The sequence below is a fragment of the Pelodiscus sinensis genome, chromosome 6 (assembly GCF_052426305.1).
Source record: "Pelodiscus sinensis isolate ZL-2025 chromosome 6, ASM5242630v1, whole genome shotgun sequence".
In the NCBI taxonomy this organism is placed as follows: Eukaryota; Metazoa; Chordata; order Testudines; family Trionychidae; genus Pelodiscus; species Pelodiscus sinensis.
In genome coordinates this window covers 82,720,526-82,737,370 of record NC_143057.1, presented here as the reverse complement: position 1 = coordinate 82,737,370, position 16,845 = coordinate 82,720,526, and the positions used below count along the sequence as shown (strand labels likewise).

The 16,845-nt window shown below is 40.9% G+C and overlaps 1 protein-coding gene across 3 annotated transcripts in view; it reads right to left on the bottom strand.

Annotated features, from left to right (window-relative positions):
* The window catches only part of BDP1 (BDP1 general transcription factor IIIB subunit), a 92,172-nt gene that overhangs the window by 49,453 nt on the left and 25,874 nt on the right, over window positions 1-16,845 (bottom strand). Inside the window, exons 12-20 of one of the 3 annotated variants that reach the window (XM_075932237.2) lie at window positions 16,550-16,706; window positions 13,171-13,253; window positions 11,454-11,616; window positions 6,011-6,102; window positions 5,073-5,229; window positions 4,064-4,149; window positions 2,772-2,976; window positions 2,132-2,328; window positions 239-449 (exon numbers count right to left, since the gene is read on the bottom strand). In XM_075932237.2, the coding sequence (XP_075788352.2) occupies window positions 239-449; window positions 2,132-2,328; window positions 2,772-2,976; window positions 4,064-4,149; window positions 5,073-5,229; window positions 6,011-6,102; window positions 11,454-11,616; window positions 13,171-13,253; window positions 16,550-16,706 (1,351 nt within the window). The remainder of the gene's footprint in view (window positions 1-238; window positions 450-2,131; window positions 2,329-2,771; window positions 2,977-4,063; window positions 4,150-5,072; window positions 5,230-6,010; window positions 6,103-11,453; window positions 11,617-13,170; window positions 13,254-16,549; window positions 16,707-16,845) is intronic. The other 2 variants (XM_075932239.2, XM_075932238.2) reach the window with 2 other exon arrangements.

Sequence of the window (16,845 nt, the reverse complement as noted above, 5' to 3'; positions counted from 1 at the left end):
TATCAGTGTAGGCTTGTACTTTACAGTACATTTTTATACAACATTAAATTGGATTTTTAAGCTTTTACAGATTTCCTGGTTCAACAAGGATAAAGTCATAAGTAAAATTTCTGCCAATATTTTTCCTCAGTTGCATCTATAATAATGTATATAACTGTAGCTTTTCAAAAACAGCCCCAAAAGCTCAGCTCTAATTAAACAAAACAAAACAAAAAAAACACAAAAAAAAACCCCTTACATCTAGGTCAGCAAGCATGCTGCATTTATTGTCACACAGTATCAAGCTATTATCTTTTTCAGTGTTGTACTTGGATACATCTTTATCCACTTCAGGCACTTCCCTTCCTCCAAGTTCCTTTCCTAAATTTGTCTTTGGCCTCTGGAACTGATTCCTCAATCGAGGTGCTGTCTGAATAACAACATTTTCATCTTGTTGAGAGCTGGAGTCTCTGTTAAAACAAAGACCATATGTAAAGCAGCAATACAGCTGACCACCATGCAAGCTAGCCCCTACACATGGTACAGCACTCAACAGTGCAACTGAAACTAACACATGACCCTCTATAAAACAGCTATTCTTCAATATGGTAGCCAAGCATGAAATCCATAGCTTCCAGTTACTTAGGCTGTTGAAAAAAGATTAATAGGAATATAAGAAAGCAAGATGCCACAAATCTATAAAATAATGGGTAGACAAGCAAAGAGATGTCTTCGTAAAAGCAGCAGCTTCTGGATAACTACAGCCCAGAGTCGTATTTCATGAGGAATGTGTCATTCACTAACATTTTTAACACATGGCACTTTCTTTTTTCAATAAGTCAAAATTCCATATTTATAAATTCAAGTGAGTACAGGCAGTCCCCAGGTTACATGGATCCGACTTACATCGGATCCCTACTTACAAACGGGGTGAGGCAACAGACCAGGGAGACGCGAAGCTAGTGCCCCCCCCCCCCCCCAGCAGACCAGGGAGACGCGGAGTGGCTTTTCTCAGCAGACACCTCAGCTTGAGAATAAAGGACTGAGGGAAGTGAGGTGTGGGAGAATAAAACTGAGCTCTGGAGAAATGTTTGGCTAGAGTTTCCCCTACAATATGTACCAGTTCCGACTTACATACAAATTCAACTTAAGAACAAACCTACAGTCCCTATCTTGTACGTAACCCGGGGACTGCCTGTACTTAAATATCATATGTAAGAACTATTGTGAAGTGCACAACTGCAAATATTCTACAAAAATATTTTCAGTTTGAAAATTGGACTCAATTAAAAAGATCATTTGATAGCATTTACACTTTAAATAGACCTATTCAATGAATTATTTGGGGCTTTAAAAAGAAACAACATAAAAAAGGAGACCTAATTATTACCATCTTGTCTGAAAATCTTACTGCTAAAGGTTTACTTTAAAAAAAAAACAAACCTAACATTAGGTTAGATGTGCTCAGTTACAAGTCAGTTTAATTTTTAGTTTGATAAGAACATAACAGCCATACTGGGTCAGACCAAAGGTCCATCTAGCTCAGTATCCTGTCTGCGACAATGGTCATTACCAGATGCCCCAGAGGGAGGGATCACAACAGGTAATCCTCATGTGATCCCTCCCTTGTCTCCCACTTCCAGAGAAACAGAGGCTAGAGACACCATTCCTACCCATCCTGGCTAATAGCCACTGATGGAACTAACCTCCATGAATCTATCTAGCTCTTTTTTGAACATTGTTAAAGTTCTAGCCTTCACCGCATCTTCTGGCAAGGAGTTCCACAGGTTGACTGTGCGCTGAGTGAAGAAAAACTTACTTTTGTTTGTTTTAAACCTGGTGCCTATTGATTTCATTTGGTGATGCCCTAGTTCTTAAATTGTGGGAATAAGTAACTTTTCCTTATTCACTATTTCCATACCAGGCATGGTTTTATAGCCCTCTATCATATCCCCTATTAGTCTCCTCTCTTCTAAGCTGAAAAGTCCAAGTCTTTTTACTCTCTCTTTATATGGAACTCGTTCCAAACCCTTAATCATTTTTTATTATGCTAAATGTAAGTGTTGAATTTGAAAATTAATGTGTTAACTATGTAGAGACACTCAATGCTTTTGCATTTTCCCTTTCCTCCCTTTCCTCCATTTATACTTACCCTGTATCAAAATTTGAAACATCTTCCAAATCATCCACGGAGGACAATTCCTTTTCTTGTTCACATCTCTCAGATCCCAAGGGTTTATTTTGGGAACACTGATTTACATACATTGAGACCACCTGCTCAGGCCCTGTAGTAGCTTCTTTTTCTGATATCTCAGAATGCAGCAGGATGTCTTCATTGCCTGTTGCATCCTAAAAGAAATTTTTATTTGATAAAAAGATTTGAAAAAGCTCTTCTTTGTATTTGGAAAATGCACCCATTTAAGATCCCAACTGTTTAATATTTACTTAGATTTAAACTTACAGTCTCATGTCTCTGAAAGACAGGTGTTTGGATTCTATATTTCCCATTTTATAGCTGTTATTACAGAAAATGTAAGGAATGCAACTTGCAGCATTTTAGATTCTTGGGATGTAACTTACTGCTCCAATAGGAATACAGAACCTCCAAGAGCTTGAATTCAGATCCTAACAAGTTTCAGGTCACCTTTAAAATGCAAGATGGCTACAAGCTACAGAGGAATTCTATGGCTTGCACTTTGACCATCGCTACAATAAGACAGCTACCTGGGCCCACGATAATAATATAATGTACCCATAAAACTAACATCTGTAGTTAGGAGTGCACCACTTACACTTTCACAACATGTCAAACTCTTCACTGTTTCTCCAACTTCAGTTTTTTCATTTTCCACATCTTTTTTTGTTGGTGGTACTTCTTGCCTTTCAGCTGCTCTTTCTACATTTGGTTTTGGCCTCTGCATTCGACTCTTCGTAAGTGGGGCTGGTTTGAGAACACTCTGTTTGCTACCTTCTTGTGAACAAGATGTTTCCTTAGACCTGGAAAGGCACAAATTCAGAATAACAGTGTCCCAAATTTCTGAAAGCTAAAGTAGTCTTCAAATTTAATAGCAAATTGCTCTTCAACTTCTTAATTATGGGCACAAAACCATATTATTTAGTGCTAATTTTAAGAACTATATAGTCTAAAACAACACTTGAACCTACTAAAATTTAAGTTTGAAATGTACAGTTGCAAACATTTGTCTAGAATGCATTGGTAAAAATCCATCCTCTGCCTGGACATTTTGAGACCGTTACATATTTTTGCCACCAAGAAGCCTTCTTAGATCCTTACTCCAAAACACAGAATTACATTAGTGTAACAAGGTTGATGCATAATTTTATAGAAAGCATCAAGTTTTAAAAAGCAACTGAAGTGTACAATTATAATCAATATATACTCTACACAGATATTTACTTCTCTAACCAAAAGTTTGAATATTTCTTGCTAGTAAAAGTTATTTATTCTCCTTCCCTCCTCTTCAAGTCTCCATATCCCTTATTGAGTCTTAAAGATTCCTCTCATTTTTCCCCACTGCTTTACACCTTTCCTACAACATATGCTACCACACAGGACACGTTATACCCATTATGATTCTGGCTGAGGAAGAAAAGTAAAAAAATTTCCCCACACTGGGAAATGTATTCCCAGCCTTAGACAGTTTGCAGTTACCTCATGTTTCAAGGCAGAGGCTATTATCTCAGATAATATGTTCCTTTAGTGTGAATTTTCTTACCCTATTAATATTAAATCTTGTTTTCTCTCATATAAAATAAGAAATCCGTGATGGTAGCTTGCTTTATACCTAGAAATTCAAATGGTTTTGTTTGAAAAGACTAGCTTTTCCTTTAACTGTTTGGCATATCTCACTTACACATTGTAAACAGTCCAAGATATTTTGTCTGAATATTACTGACACTATCTGCTCTACTTCTTAAAATGCAAGTTGGAAAAGACTGCCAAAATGTAACGTAAGAGCAAAAGCTTTTAAATTCACCATTCTATGCAACAGTATCAGAAAGGAGAAGGCAGGGAAAGAGCTGAAAACAGCAGGATACTTTTCCCTGCTCTGTATATACTCACTGAGATTCCGTTTCTGAGACTCTCCAATCTTTTTCTGTGTTTTCCCCATTGATAATATCAGGTGTGTTACTTTGGTCAGCACTCTGCTAAAGAGCAGAAAATTAAAAATGAAAAAAATTAACTTTTTCATAGCTATATAAAAGATATAATAAAAAGCCAACAGTCTTGTTAGAACCAATAGCTCACCATAAAAGATACCAGGTTTGTCAGTTAGGATGTGGATATGTCCTACAGAGCATAGAGATGTCTTCATATCAGTCACAGAAGACATCTTGAGGCCACTGCACTGTGAAATCCAACAGGAACTATGTCCAACAGGCCAACAGCATTTTACATGGTATGCTTTTTGCAGCAGAAACTGTCACTTACTGTAAGCTTGTATAATTCCTGGCACAATCAAGCTCCTAACTGGACTATGGCTTCTGGGTTCTACCATAATGTAAGTAATAAATGTAGAACAAAAATGCATTACACTGATAGGCTATGTCTAGAATACAGGGGTTTTTTGAAAAAAAAAAAGTAGCCTTTAAAAAAAAAAACAAAAAAAAAAAACCCACACACTTTACTTGCGTTTAGACTTCCGCCATGTTCTTTCGAAATTAAATCAAAAGAACGCGGCTTTTTTTATTTTTTTTTTTACTGTGGTAAACCTCATTTTAGGAGGAAAAACGCCTTTTTTCAAAAGTGCTCTTTCAAAAAAAGGCATTCTTGAACGCAAATAGTGCTTCTTCAAAAAAGAGCATCCAGATTGCCTGGGTGCTTTCTTTAGAAAAAGCAGCTCTTTTTCAAAAAAAATGGTTGCTGTCTAGATGAGCTCTTTCTAAAGAAGCTTTTTCAAAAGCCTCTTTTGAAAGAGGCTTATAGTCTAGACGTACCCATAGATGACTCAAACTTCCAGTTATATTCAGCAACAAAAGTAGAAACAACAACATAATTAGAGCCCTATTTTCCTAGTCTCTTCACAAAATACAAATGTTTTATTTCCAGTTAGTTTTGTTCTTCTAAATACCTGTTCAACTGTCCCCTCAGACTCCTGGGGAGTTTTGTCCTTTCTTTCACCTTGAACTGGTGCTTCTCTCTTCCCAGATGCTCCTAATACATTAGGTTTAAATCGCTGCCGACGCCCCGTCGTTGCTGCTTTTTCGGTAACAGCTTTTTCAGTGTCTCTACATAAGAAAAGTAGTAATGCATTCAAAATTGGCATTTGTGCCATTCAAGCCTATTAATGTCATCTGGGACACAAGAAAAATGATCTTCAATGACCTGTACAACTGTCTTTATTAAAAAGGACCTTAAATGCAATGTTACCTTTGGGATTTTTTTTTTTTTTGCATATGTTTGTACATTTCTTTGATATGCAGAAGCGGCTTTGATCTGAAACACTACAGAAAATCCTATGAGACACTTGTTTAAATATTTATAGTCAGTGGTCCAAGCCCCTTCCAATAGCTTCGGTCTTCCAAGCTCAAGAGAATCATATGACTTGCACTCTATAGGTCCTGCTCCAATCTGCAGAAACTAGACATCAGGTTGTGGAATGTGGGGAAGAATCAAAGTCCTTAGCATATACCTTTATGAAAGCCTAATTTTATTCCTTGTAGTTTCAACTTCTCCTGCCTGGACATGATTTGTTCCCTCTCTAGTATTGTTCAAGTCATTAATAAAACTTATGAACTAAAAAGAATGGATTGATATTTGACTCTTCAACATTCTAGGGGAAGAATGCAACACTTTCTTGATATTGCCATTCCATATTATCTTGGGAAATCTAGAAGCCAATGTAAAGACTCCGTATACACTTGTCTCCTCAATATGCATTTTCACCACAGTTGAGGCAGATGGAAGGATTGTAACAGATCACTGTATGCAATAAACTATAAGATATTGCAGTAAAAAGTTAAGAGTTAAAGCAAAGAAAATATAATAAACTGATTTCTGCATACTCACTGGAATTCAGTCTCCAAATCTTTGATCTCTCTCCCTTTGGTTTTATCTGTGGTGGTTTCAGGTGTGTTAATTTCACAAGCTTCCGTGGTATCCTGAAATAAAATATTTAATTTTTTATATAAACAACAGAGAGGTGAGATACAGAGCGCTGGAGTCAAATTTGATTTGCAAAGTCAGCAGTCAGATGGGGTGCAATGCAGCTACATTCCCATTATATATCCCCTAAGTATCCAGCTTCAGTAACAAAAACCAAAGCAACAACTGAATAGGTCAGATACTGGCCAGCATGGACTTTCGAGTGATCTTAATGATGATCAAGAAACTTTGGTCATTCTCTCATCCCTGAAAATCCTTCAGCTAAATCGGAGTGGCCAACCCGCAGCTCTCTGCTCACTGAAATGTGACTCTTTAGGGTTACCATACTTGCATTTTTTCCCCAAACATGTCCTTGTTTTCCCATGTTAAATTGCCGACCAGACACCTTTTTTAAAAAACACAAAAAATGTCCAGGATTCAGGGAGGAGACAGTGGCACCTGCCTTCAAGGGAAGGTTTGATGGTCTTTCGGAGCCACGTGCCTGGACAGTTCACGGCTGCTCTGTGCACATGCCTCAGCACCTGGAGAAAAAAGCGCATGGCTGCGGCAGCTCCAGTAAGACCCAGGGTGTTGTTAAAAGAATCTGGGACTGCCTGGCTCTGGGGGAGGTGGAGGTGCACTGTGTTAGAGCGGGGGGGGGGGGTGAAAAACGACTGGGGCTGCCTGGCTCTGGGGGAGGGGTGGGCATTGGGTTAGAGCAGAGAGGCTCAGGGTGCTTTAGGGTTTTAGATATATAAAAATAAATATGTAATACGTGCCTTAGATATATAAAAGTAAATATATAATGCGTGGCTCTTTGCACTACTATCCACAGCTATTTTGACTCTTAGTCTCTAAGGGTGTGTTTAGACTACAGGGTTTTTTAGAAAAAAGTGGCCTTTTTTTGAAAAAACTTCCCCTGCACCTAGACTGAATCGAAAGAACGCTGCAGTTTTTTCGACTGTGGTAAACCTCATTTAATGAGGAATAACGCCTTTTTTTGAAAGTGCTCTTTCGAAAAAGGGCGTTATTGAATGCAAACAGGGCTTTTTTGAAAGAGAGCATCCAGACTGCCTGGGTGCTCTCTTTCGAAAAAGCAGTTCACTTTTTCGAAAGAAGTGGTTGCAGTCTAGATGCTCTCTTTCGAAAGAGGCTTTTTCAAAAGATTCTTTCATAAAAGCCTCTATCGAAAGAGGCTTGCAGTCTAGACGTAGCCTAACTGGTTGGCCAACCCTGAGCTAAAATGTTGAAAGTATCTCATCTGATTAATGTTCTATTCTCCAGGCTCTAGCCTCTAAATGTAAATGGATGTGATCTGCCTTCAGGAAACACTGTCTCCCAACTCCCTTGACACCACAAGTTATGACCATGTGAATTACTCTCTGCTTCGTATATGTGGCCATGCTACCTATGTTACAAAGATATTGCTGGCATGGAACCCCTTCTATCTCATTCAAACCTCTGATCTTATGAGCATTATTTCAGAACAGCACAAGGGTGTCTGTGCCCTAACCAACCCTACTCTCCCCTAAATATTATTCCCAAGCTCCCACTCTTTGCCAGGTTTTAAAAGCCACACGCTCTGGAAATACAGAGAGTCAGATAAAAAAAAAAAAAAAAAAAAAAGAGTAGTCCTTTTGGACTGGGGTTTCACTCTATGATCTCCACCCTCAACCATGATCCAAATAGGGCACTTTTCATTCTCAAAGGTAGAATCAAAACTATTCTCCTGACCTCACCTGGATCACCAGCACAAGCCATCATCCACTTCAAGCTATAAGTAGCGTAATGAAAACTTCCCACTTAGCCAACATAAGTCTTTTACCAAAGCTGGAGTAACCAGACCTATCACAAGCATGAATAATAAACCTTGCTGCTGAAACTACAAGAAAACAAAATGGTCCAGGTTCATGCAATCCACAAAGCCTGTATCCCATACTACACCTGTAGCGAAGAAGCTTACATGCAGTTCACAAATAACCATTTACAAAGCTGCTACCAAGTCAGTACCAGGAAGTTGCTATAAGTAAGGCCCTACTTGAATTGAAGGATGATCTTCAAATAATTACAGTTGAGCTGCATGAAAAAAATTACAGAAGAAAAAATAATAATGGACCTTAGTTAAGAGCAGTAATTTGGGGGGAAAAAAAGCAAGAGTAGACCTACTTGTTTATATTGGTCCAGCAATTTTTTTAAACACTCAAATATTATGTTATACCTGATCATTTTTTTTTTGATAACCAAACATTCTCCTGAAACTAGACTATACCCATTAAAAAAGTAATTAGTACAATATAATATTCCGAAGACTAGAAGCCTTAACCAAACTGCTGTAGAAATCAAGTCCAGTCACTTCAGCTTTTTACAGACACTGAATGCTAATGCAGTTCTAATTACTTATTCAAAATGTATGCAAAATTATGGACTGTAAAAGAAGCTAATTAAAAATCAAAACTGTGGTGGAGGCCTTTACTGCAGGATCCACGATTTCAGCAATAGTGTAAATGAAGTAGAGCCTGAGTTGTAAGACCTATATTCCCTGCCAAGATGGAAAGTGCATAGAATGGGCAATCAAAACACTGAAAATACGTGAAGCCTGTGGGATTGACATCTCCATCAAATTCTTGAAGAACAAGGGAGAACTAGCAGACTATGGCTAGCCATGTTTCTAACTAGAGTCATCCACAAGAAAAAAATGCCCAAGATCTAGCAGACAGCAAAAGTAATAGCCCAGCCAAAACCAGCGAGAGACCACTGACTTGCAACAATTATCATACTACTGCTCCATTACAAATTAGTAAAGTATGCACAAATTACTTGAAAAGCTTATCCTTCAAAGAATTGTCCCTACTCTTAAGGATATCCCAGGTTTAGCTCAAACACATTTCAGACTAAACCACAATACCCATGATTCAGTACTGTTACTTATTGCCTACAACCAGGCCCACTGATGGGGGGAAGCAGGAGAAAGAAAGGGGCTGATTCAAAGGGCCTTGTAGCCCTGGGCCCTTTTGAATTGCCATTAAGAGTGCCACGTCACTGCTCCAATGGCTGGGGGAGCACTCGCTGCAATCCAGGTGGTGCTAAAGGCTGACTGCCCTTGGCCTCTTGTCCATCTGTCTGAGGCCCCACAGAGGCTGTTGGCCCAGCTGCCTACAACAATAATGGCTTCTAGACCAGACAGAAGACAAGCATAGTAGTCTTCGATCTAAATGCTGCAGATGACACAATTTAGCAGACAGGCTTAGCCTACAAACTGTCTGTGTCTGGTCCTACTGAAGTGGGTTGTCCTGGCTATGGAACTGCTATTGAGAGAGGGTCAGTTTCAAGTTCTACTTTGATAAGAGACAAGCTCCTGGAAGTCTTGAAACAATGGTCTCTCTCAGTTCTCAAGTGTAGCACAGACATTCTTCAAATGTTTCAGAAATAACTTCCCCAATCACTGTTTTTTTAATATGCAGAAATCTGTCTGGCTGCAAAGGACCAGGATTTCAGTTACAAAAAAGAAGCCCTGAACACTAAACATGAAAGAAATGGGAGACAAACCTATCACCAAAGAGACAGCATCCAGTTGTTTCCCTCTATACCACACAAAGGTCAAACAGCCCAATGTCTTTCTGAATGGACAAAAGCTAGTGCATCTAGGTGTCAAATTAGACCACACCTTGATTTTCAAGGAAATCCTTCATAAGATGTTGCTGAAAATAAATACAGCCTCACAAACAGATCAGTAAATAGCTGGGGTCTACTTTGGAAGCTAACGTAGAAATATTGAGCCTCTATCTACACTACCGCAGAAAGTCAACGTAAGATATGCAGCTCCAGCTACATGAATAATGTAGCTGGAATCAACTAACCTTAGGCCAGCTTCCTATGGGATCTACACTGTGAAGAATCGATGGGAGATATTCTCCAGTCTACTTCCCTTATTCTTCTCGTGCAGCAGAAAGTAATGGGGTCAACAGAAGAGTGATCTGAGGTATATTTGGCAGGTCTTGTGAGATGTGAGAGCATCGATCCCCACTGCAGTGCAGATGTAGCCTGAAACTATAAGCTTGCCTTGTGCTCTTCTGTGACAAAATATTGCTCTCCAGCACAACTAAGCCCTTTTCATACAGCACTAGCAGACACTCAGCTACATAAAAACATACATATAATAGTACTGTACCATTAATCAGCTAACCTGGCTTGGTTGCCAATTGTGTCCAACATCACTCTGACATCAGGTGACAAGTCACCTTGCAGAATCTTCTCCTTAAAGTGCAAAGCATCTCACATCTACCCCTATTTAAAGATGCATTTAATCTACCAAGCCACCATCTCAGTTTAAGACACCACTTTGGGACAATTCCCGTAAGGAACCTCAATTTCACCTCCATGTGCCAAATAAGGAGGTTAAGGATTAATCGACTATCCGATAAGCAAATGCTTATCCGATAGTCAGTTGAATAGTCGATTCCCTCTTCCCCCACTTGCTGCCTCTATCAGATAGAGGCAGCAAAGGGAGGGGGGAAGAAGGGGTACTACACAGTAGCAGCACCACTCAACTGAGCCAGAGATCAGCTGTGTGGCGCTGCCGCTTTGAAACCCCAAGACAGCATTTCAAAGGGGCAGCCACAGCACAGCTGATCCCCGGCTCAGCTGTGTGGCGCTGCCCCTTTGAAACTCTGAAGCAGCATTCAAAGGGGCAGCATTGTGGAGCCCAGGGTCAGCTTGGGACTCCCCACCCAGCCCCGGGTTTCATATGGCATTTCCCCAGCACCCAGGGTCAGCTGGGGAGTCCCCAGCTGATCCTGGGCTTCATGGTGCTGCCCCTTTGAAACACTGCCTCAGGACTTCCCTCTGGCCCAAGGCTGCATGCAGTATTCCATATTCCTTCTTTGAAGCATTCAAAAGCCCCAGAGAGAACTCCTGTACATTTCAAAGCAGGAATCCAGACGTGCCTACTGACTAGTCAAACAGTCGATGGAAATTCCGTCGACTACTCGACTAGTCAATTAACCACAGTTTAACATCCTTAATGCCAAGAACAAGCTTCACATATAACCAATTCCTATCTTGTGAGAGATCCACTAGTCCAGTCCTCTGGTTTTGACATTCCATGCCTTCTTTAGATAAAGCTCAACTGCTTCAGCTGTGGAAGCATTAGATACACTGCTTGACTGGATCATCTATGTACGTATAACTGCTGTATGCTATTGGGATGTTTGACCTTTGTGTGGTATAGAGGGAAGCAACTGGATGCCGTCTTCTTGGTGAGAGGTCAGATGAGTCACAGAATAGGTTACTGAGGTTTAGGAGTTCATCTTTTACATGTGGGTATGATACAAAATTATTAATATTTCCAATTAACATTGTTTCTCCCCACCATTTTTTCAGCCTCTTCTGTAGGCTCTGGAGGAGATATCTTGACCTCAGATTCCTCTTGAACTGCTGCTTCCATCTTTCCAGTTCTCCTTGCTAAGTTGGGTTTAGGTCTCTGCAGGCGTCCTCTCACTGATGGCTTTGCAGCAGCAGCTTTTTCAGTTTCCCTTAAGATACAACAACAGCCTATAATCACTGCAAAGAAATCCAGTACTTTATATAACCAACTGTATCCTCCAAAAACACATTATCCACATAGTCCATTACAAATATAACAAAAAGAAATCATTACTTTGTTCTACACCGCTTGTGGATATGCTTTATTTCTTGAAAATACAGAATGTTTTTAAAGTAAGAACAGTGATCATATAGTGGGTTTTGGCACAGTATGAGATCACAACTTCCATGAGAATGTTAGAATATATATTGCTGGGTGGCTTAAAGATTTTTTTGAAATTTTTTAAAATTATGTTATCATTATTTGAATTGTATTGGCTTTTCTTTTTAAACATAAACCTATTTAAAATGAATTTAAATTTAACACAAAATAACTTAGTCCTAAATCGATAATCTCTTAAAACAATTTTAAAAATGACCCAAAACTGTTTTTTATATAGGAAAGCTGCCTATAACACAATCAGGAGGAAAGCATGTATCTTTTGAGCTCAAGCTTAATAAAGATACCATAATTTAGGGTAAATTAGAGCTAAATAACACAGATCACTGGGAGCCAAGACTGGTGGCTGTAAAACTTTATGAGACCATGGGAAACTTAGCCATGCCCATAATAAAGTAGAGATCTGGCTAACTAAAATCATGCCAGACCACGGATGGTGCTGGACCAGAAAGTGCCAGACTAGAGAGGTTCAACCTGTACTAGACTAATTGTGATTTTGCAACAAGGCAACTAGAAAAAAGGCAGGTTGGTGGGTCTAACTCAATCTCTGTCAATCAACAACATTTTTTCCCCTTTCACTAAGGAAAGTATCCTGACAATGAACCTTCAAGATCTTGATACACTAAGTTGCACAGGCTGTAATTTGCACTAAAACCAAAATAACCTGCTTATCCCTATGCAATATTTTGAAGTTAACTATATCATTCTTTGGCAACAGAAACTTGATTTTAAAAATACTTTAAATAGAACTAGGAGGAACAAAAGTCCACCTGACGTGCCACGTGAACAGCTTTTACAACACACATAGGGTATGTCTACACTACCACCCTAGTTCGAACTACGGTGGTATTGTAGGCAACCGGAGTTGCAAATGAAGCCCGGGATTTGAATTTCCCGGGCTTCATTTGCATATTGCCGGGCGCCGCCATTTTTAAATGTCCGCTAGTGCGGACTCCGTGCCACGCGGCTACACGCGGCACGGACTAGGTAGTTCGGATTAGGCTTCCTATTTGTGGAGTAACGGTAGTTCGGAATAGGAAGCCTAATCCGAACTACCTAGTCCGTGCCGCGTGTAGCCGCGTGGCACGAAGTCCACACTAGCGGACATTTAAAAATGGTGGCGCCCGGCAATATGCAAATGAAGCCCGGGAAATTCAAATCCCGGGCTTCATTTGCAACTCCGGTTGCCTACATTACCACCCTAGTTCAAACTAGTATGGGTGGTAGTGTAGACATACCCATACTTACTCTCACCCCCAAAATAGAGAAATATAGGTTTAACGCTTACTGGACTACTATTGCTAAACAGAATAATTCTACTCACATTATTTCAGACTGAGAATCATGGCTTTTTCCTGCTGTACTCGTTTTTTCATCTGGTCTATATAAATCACATACTTCACTGTTCTATGTGGAAACAAAATAATATTTAGAACTCCTGATTCCTGCAAAACACAAGAAATTCTTGGTGCCAAATTGAAGTGAAAACAAGGCTTCTCTTTCACCTTTCAGTTAAATTGAGTGATATATTCTAGTACTAAATTTTAACTATTGTTGGCTGTACTTCTTAAATAATCTTTCCATTAGAGACTAGTAGGCATTCTTAATATATATATATATTAAGCAAGAATAATTACAAAAAGCAAGAGTAATTTCCTGTATTGTTCTTGATCAGATATAGCATAATATAAAATCTACCTGTTATACGAGAACAAAAGCATTTCTGCTTCATAAAATTATTTTTCCTCCTTTTATCTACAGAGATGTTTAATCACATAAATATCATCCAAAGGATATATCTCCTATACTAGCTAGTATGATATTTTCAAATCGCAAAGGAAACTGAGGGCATCAAATTCAATTTATTTAACTACAGAACACCTAATCTACAATATAAGAACACTTCTGATAGTAACATAAGCATTCCGATAGGGATTACTTGAGACTCTGGACTTTTATTAAGATTGTCCTTTCTGTTAAAATTTGACTATGCGGTTATACCAAGATGACCTGAAAACACAAACAGTAAAACTCCGGTGGTCCGGCATCTGATGGTCTGGCACTCCTGATGGTCCGGAACCATCAGGAACCCGGCAGTGCTCCGAGCAGTCGGTCCATTAGAGCTGCTCTGCCCCCAACTTCCCCGATTCAGCCGCTGCTAAAACTGACCAGCGGCTGAATCGGGGAAGCCAGGGGCAGAGCAGCTGAGGCGCTGCCGGGTTGGTCCCGTAGCGCTGCCCCTCCGGGCTGCAGGACTAACCCGGCAGCACCCCAGCTGTCCCCGATTCAGCCGCTGCTGAAACTGATCAGCGGCTGACTCCAGGAAGCCCGAGGCAGAGCTGCTCTGCCCCGGGCTTCCTGGAATCAGCCCCTGATCACTTTCAGCAGCAGCTGACTTGGGGACACTTGGGACAGAGCAGTTGGGGGGCTGCTGGGTTGGTCTCCCAGTGCCAAGGGTTGGCGCTACCAGACCAACCCGGCAGCGCCCCAGCTGCTCTGTCCCAGGCATCTGGATTCAGCCGCTGTTGAAACTGACCAGCGGCTGACTCCAGGAAGCCTGGGGCAGATCTGCTCTGCCCCAGGCTTCCTGGAGTCAGCCGCTGATCAATTTCAGCAGCGGCTGACTTGGGGACTCCTGGGGTAGAGCAGCTGGAGTGCTGCCGGGTTGGTCCAGTAGTGCCGCTCCTTGGCGCTGTGGGACCAACCCAGCAGCCCCCCAGCTGCTCTTCCCCAGGCATCCCCAAGAGTAGCTGGGGTGCTGCCAGGTTGGTCTCGCCGTACCAAGGGTCGGCGCTACCAGACCAACCCCACAGCACTCCAGCTGCTCTGCTGCAGGCATCCCGATTCAGCCGCTGCTGAAACTGACCAGCAGTGGCTGAATCAGGGACCGCTGGGGCAGAGCCGGACTATCGGAAGGGGGGGCTATGAGGGATCTGGGGTGGCATCCCCCCCCACCCCAGACCCTTCATAGCCCCCTCCCCCTTCCGCTAGTCCAGCAAATCTGATAATCCAGCACCCCCTGGGTCCTAAAGCTGCTGGATTATCAGAAGTTTACTGTACTTAGTTCTTGTTTGTAGGCGGTACTGAGATACATTACAAGGGTCCAGGCTATTCTTTCCTCTAATTCAAGGGTGAGGAACCTTGGGGTCAGATGCAGCCTCTGGCTTGCCTGGATACAGACCCTGAGGCTCAGGGCCCCCTCAGCACTGGGGAGCCCACACTGGCACTCCCATCCCCTGCTGCCCCACCATGAGGCTGGGGCACACAAAATCTACTAGGGCCCCCTACGCTGGTGCGCAAGGAAACATGGGCAGTGACTTTCTCCTTCTTAGTCAGGGGCCACATCTGCAAGGTTTTTGTTGGGGTTTTTTTTTTCCCCCCCCCTTTGCTTCTCACTTGTGTGTGGCCCATGACTGACTTTTCTGTGGGTCAGTGGCCTCCAACCCAAAAAAGGTTCCCTACCCCTGCTCTAATTCTTCTGAGGCAGCTGCGTGTTGTGTTTTTATAACACTTCCCACTTAAGGAATTCAGTAAAAATGACATGCATCTGACGAAGTGGGTCTTTGCCCACGAAAGCTTATGCTCCTACACTTCAGTTAGTCTATAAGGTGCCACAGGACTCCTCGTCGCTTTTGCAGATTCAGACTAACACGGCTACCCCTCTGATACTCAGTAAAAATGGAGAACTTTGCTTATATTTTAAATATAAACTAATGGGCTGTATCTAGACTGCATCCCTTTTCTGTAAAAGGGATGCAAATTAGACACATCGCAATTGCAAATGAAGCGGGGATTTAAATCCCCCCCGCTTCATTTGCATTAATATGGCTGCCGCTTTTTTCTGGCTCGGAGCTTTGCCCGGAAAAAGCGCCAGTCTAGACGCGGATCTTTCGGAAAATAAAGCCTTTTCCGAAAGATCCCTTATTCCTTATTTTAAGAGGAATAAGGGATCTTTCGGAAAAGGCTTTATTTTCTGAAAGATCCGCGTCTAGACTGGCGTTTTTTTCTGGGAAAAGCTCCGAGCAGGAAAAAAGCGGCAGCCATGTTTATGCAAATGAAGCGGGGGGGATTTAAATCCCCGCTTCATTTGCAATTGCGATGTGTCTAATTTGCATCCCTTTTACGGAAAAGGGATGCAGTCTAGACACAGTCATGGTGAAATTGAGGGTCAAAAGTTTAGGCAACTTGCCCAAAGTGGTATAGGAAGAACATGGCAGGGATCTCCTAACCCATCTCAAGCCAGAAAGCCATACACTTTGTCTTAGAAAGATTAAAAAAAGTAAAAGAAACCTTCATATCTAGTTATGCTAATAAGCACGTAGTACCCAGCTCCTGCAACACTGGGCTCCAAGACAATAAAATTCAGTCTTTCACTAGTGGCCTTTTCTCTTTCTCCATCATAGTCTTTGTTTTGGAAAACTAATGAAGAGTTTCAACAGCACCTTTAATTTTTCTACTACAAAATAAACCCAATCAAATTATTATATTCCTTAATCAGTTTAGCCTAGTAAATGAAAACCAATATAAGTAATTTATCACACTGTCAACTTATTTAACTTCTGGAGATATTTCCAGGCTTTGTGTGCTGAGCTGTATATGAGCAGATTATGAGATATTTTTCAAATAAATCTTTATTTTATGTGAATGTTCCTAGTAGTAATTTATTGGAGATTAAAAAATAATCCATAAAAAACATAAGATACCTTTGCTTCACTGGTTTCTTTACAATTTCCTTTTTTATTTCTTGTACCTGAAGCTTGAGATTTTGAAGGCTGCCAATCCTGTGACCCAGAGAGGATATTTGAGGCTTCTGCTTCAGATGAGTCTGTTTCTATTAATTCAACACTAATATCCTGAAATCTGAAAATAAGGAATTGAGAGAAAATGTATCATCGGTACTTTTTCACACACAAATGAATCAGGGTTACAGGATCAAATTGCTCTACTGTTCATTTGCCCAAATGGACAATCTGAAGACATTGTAAGCATTCTAGTGAAC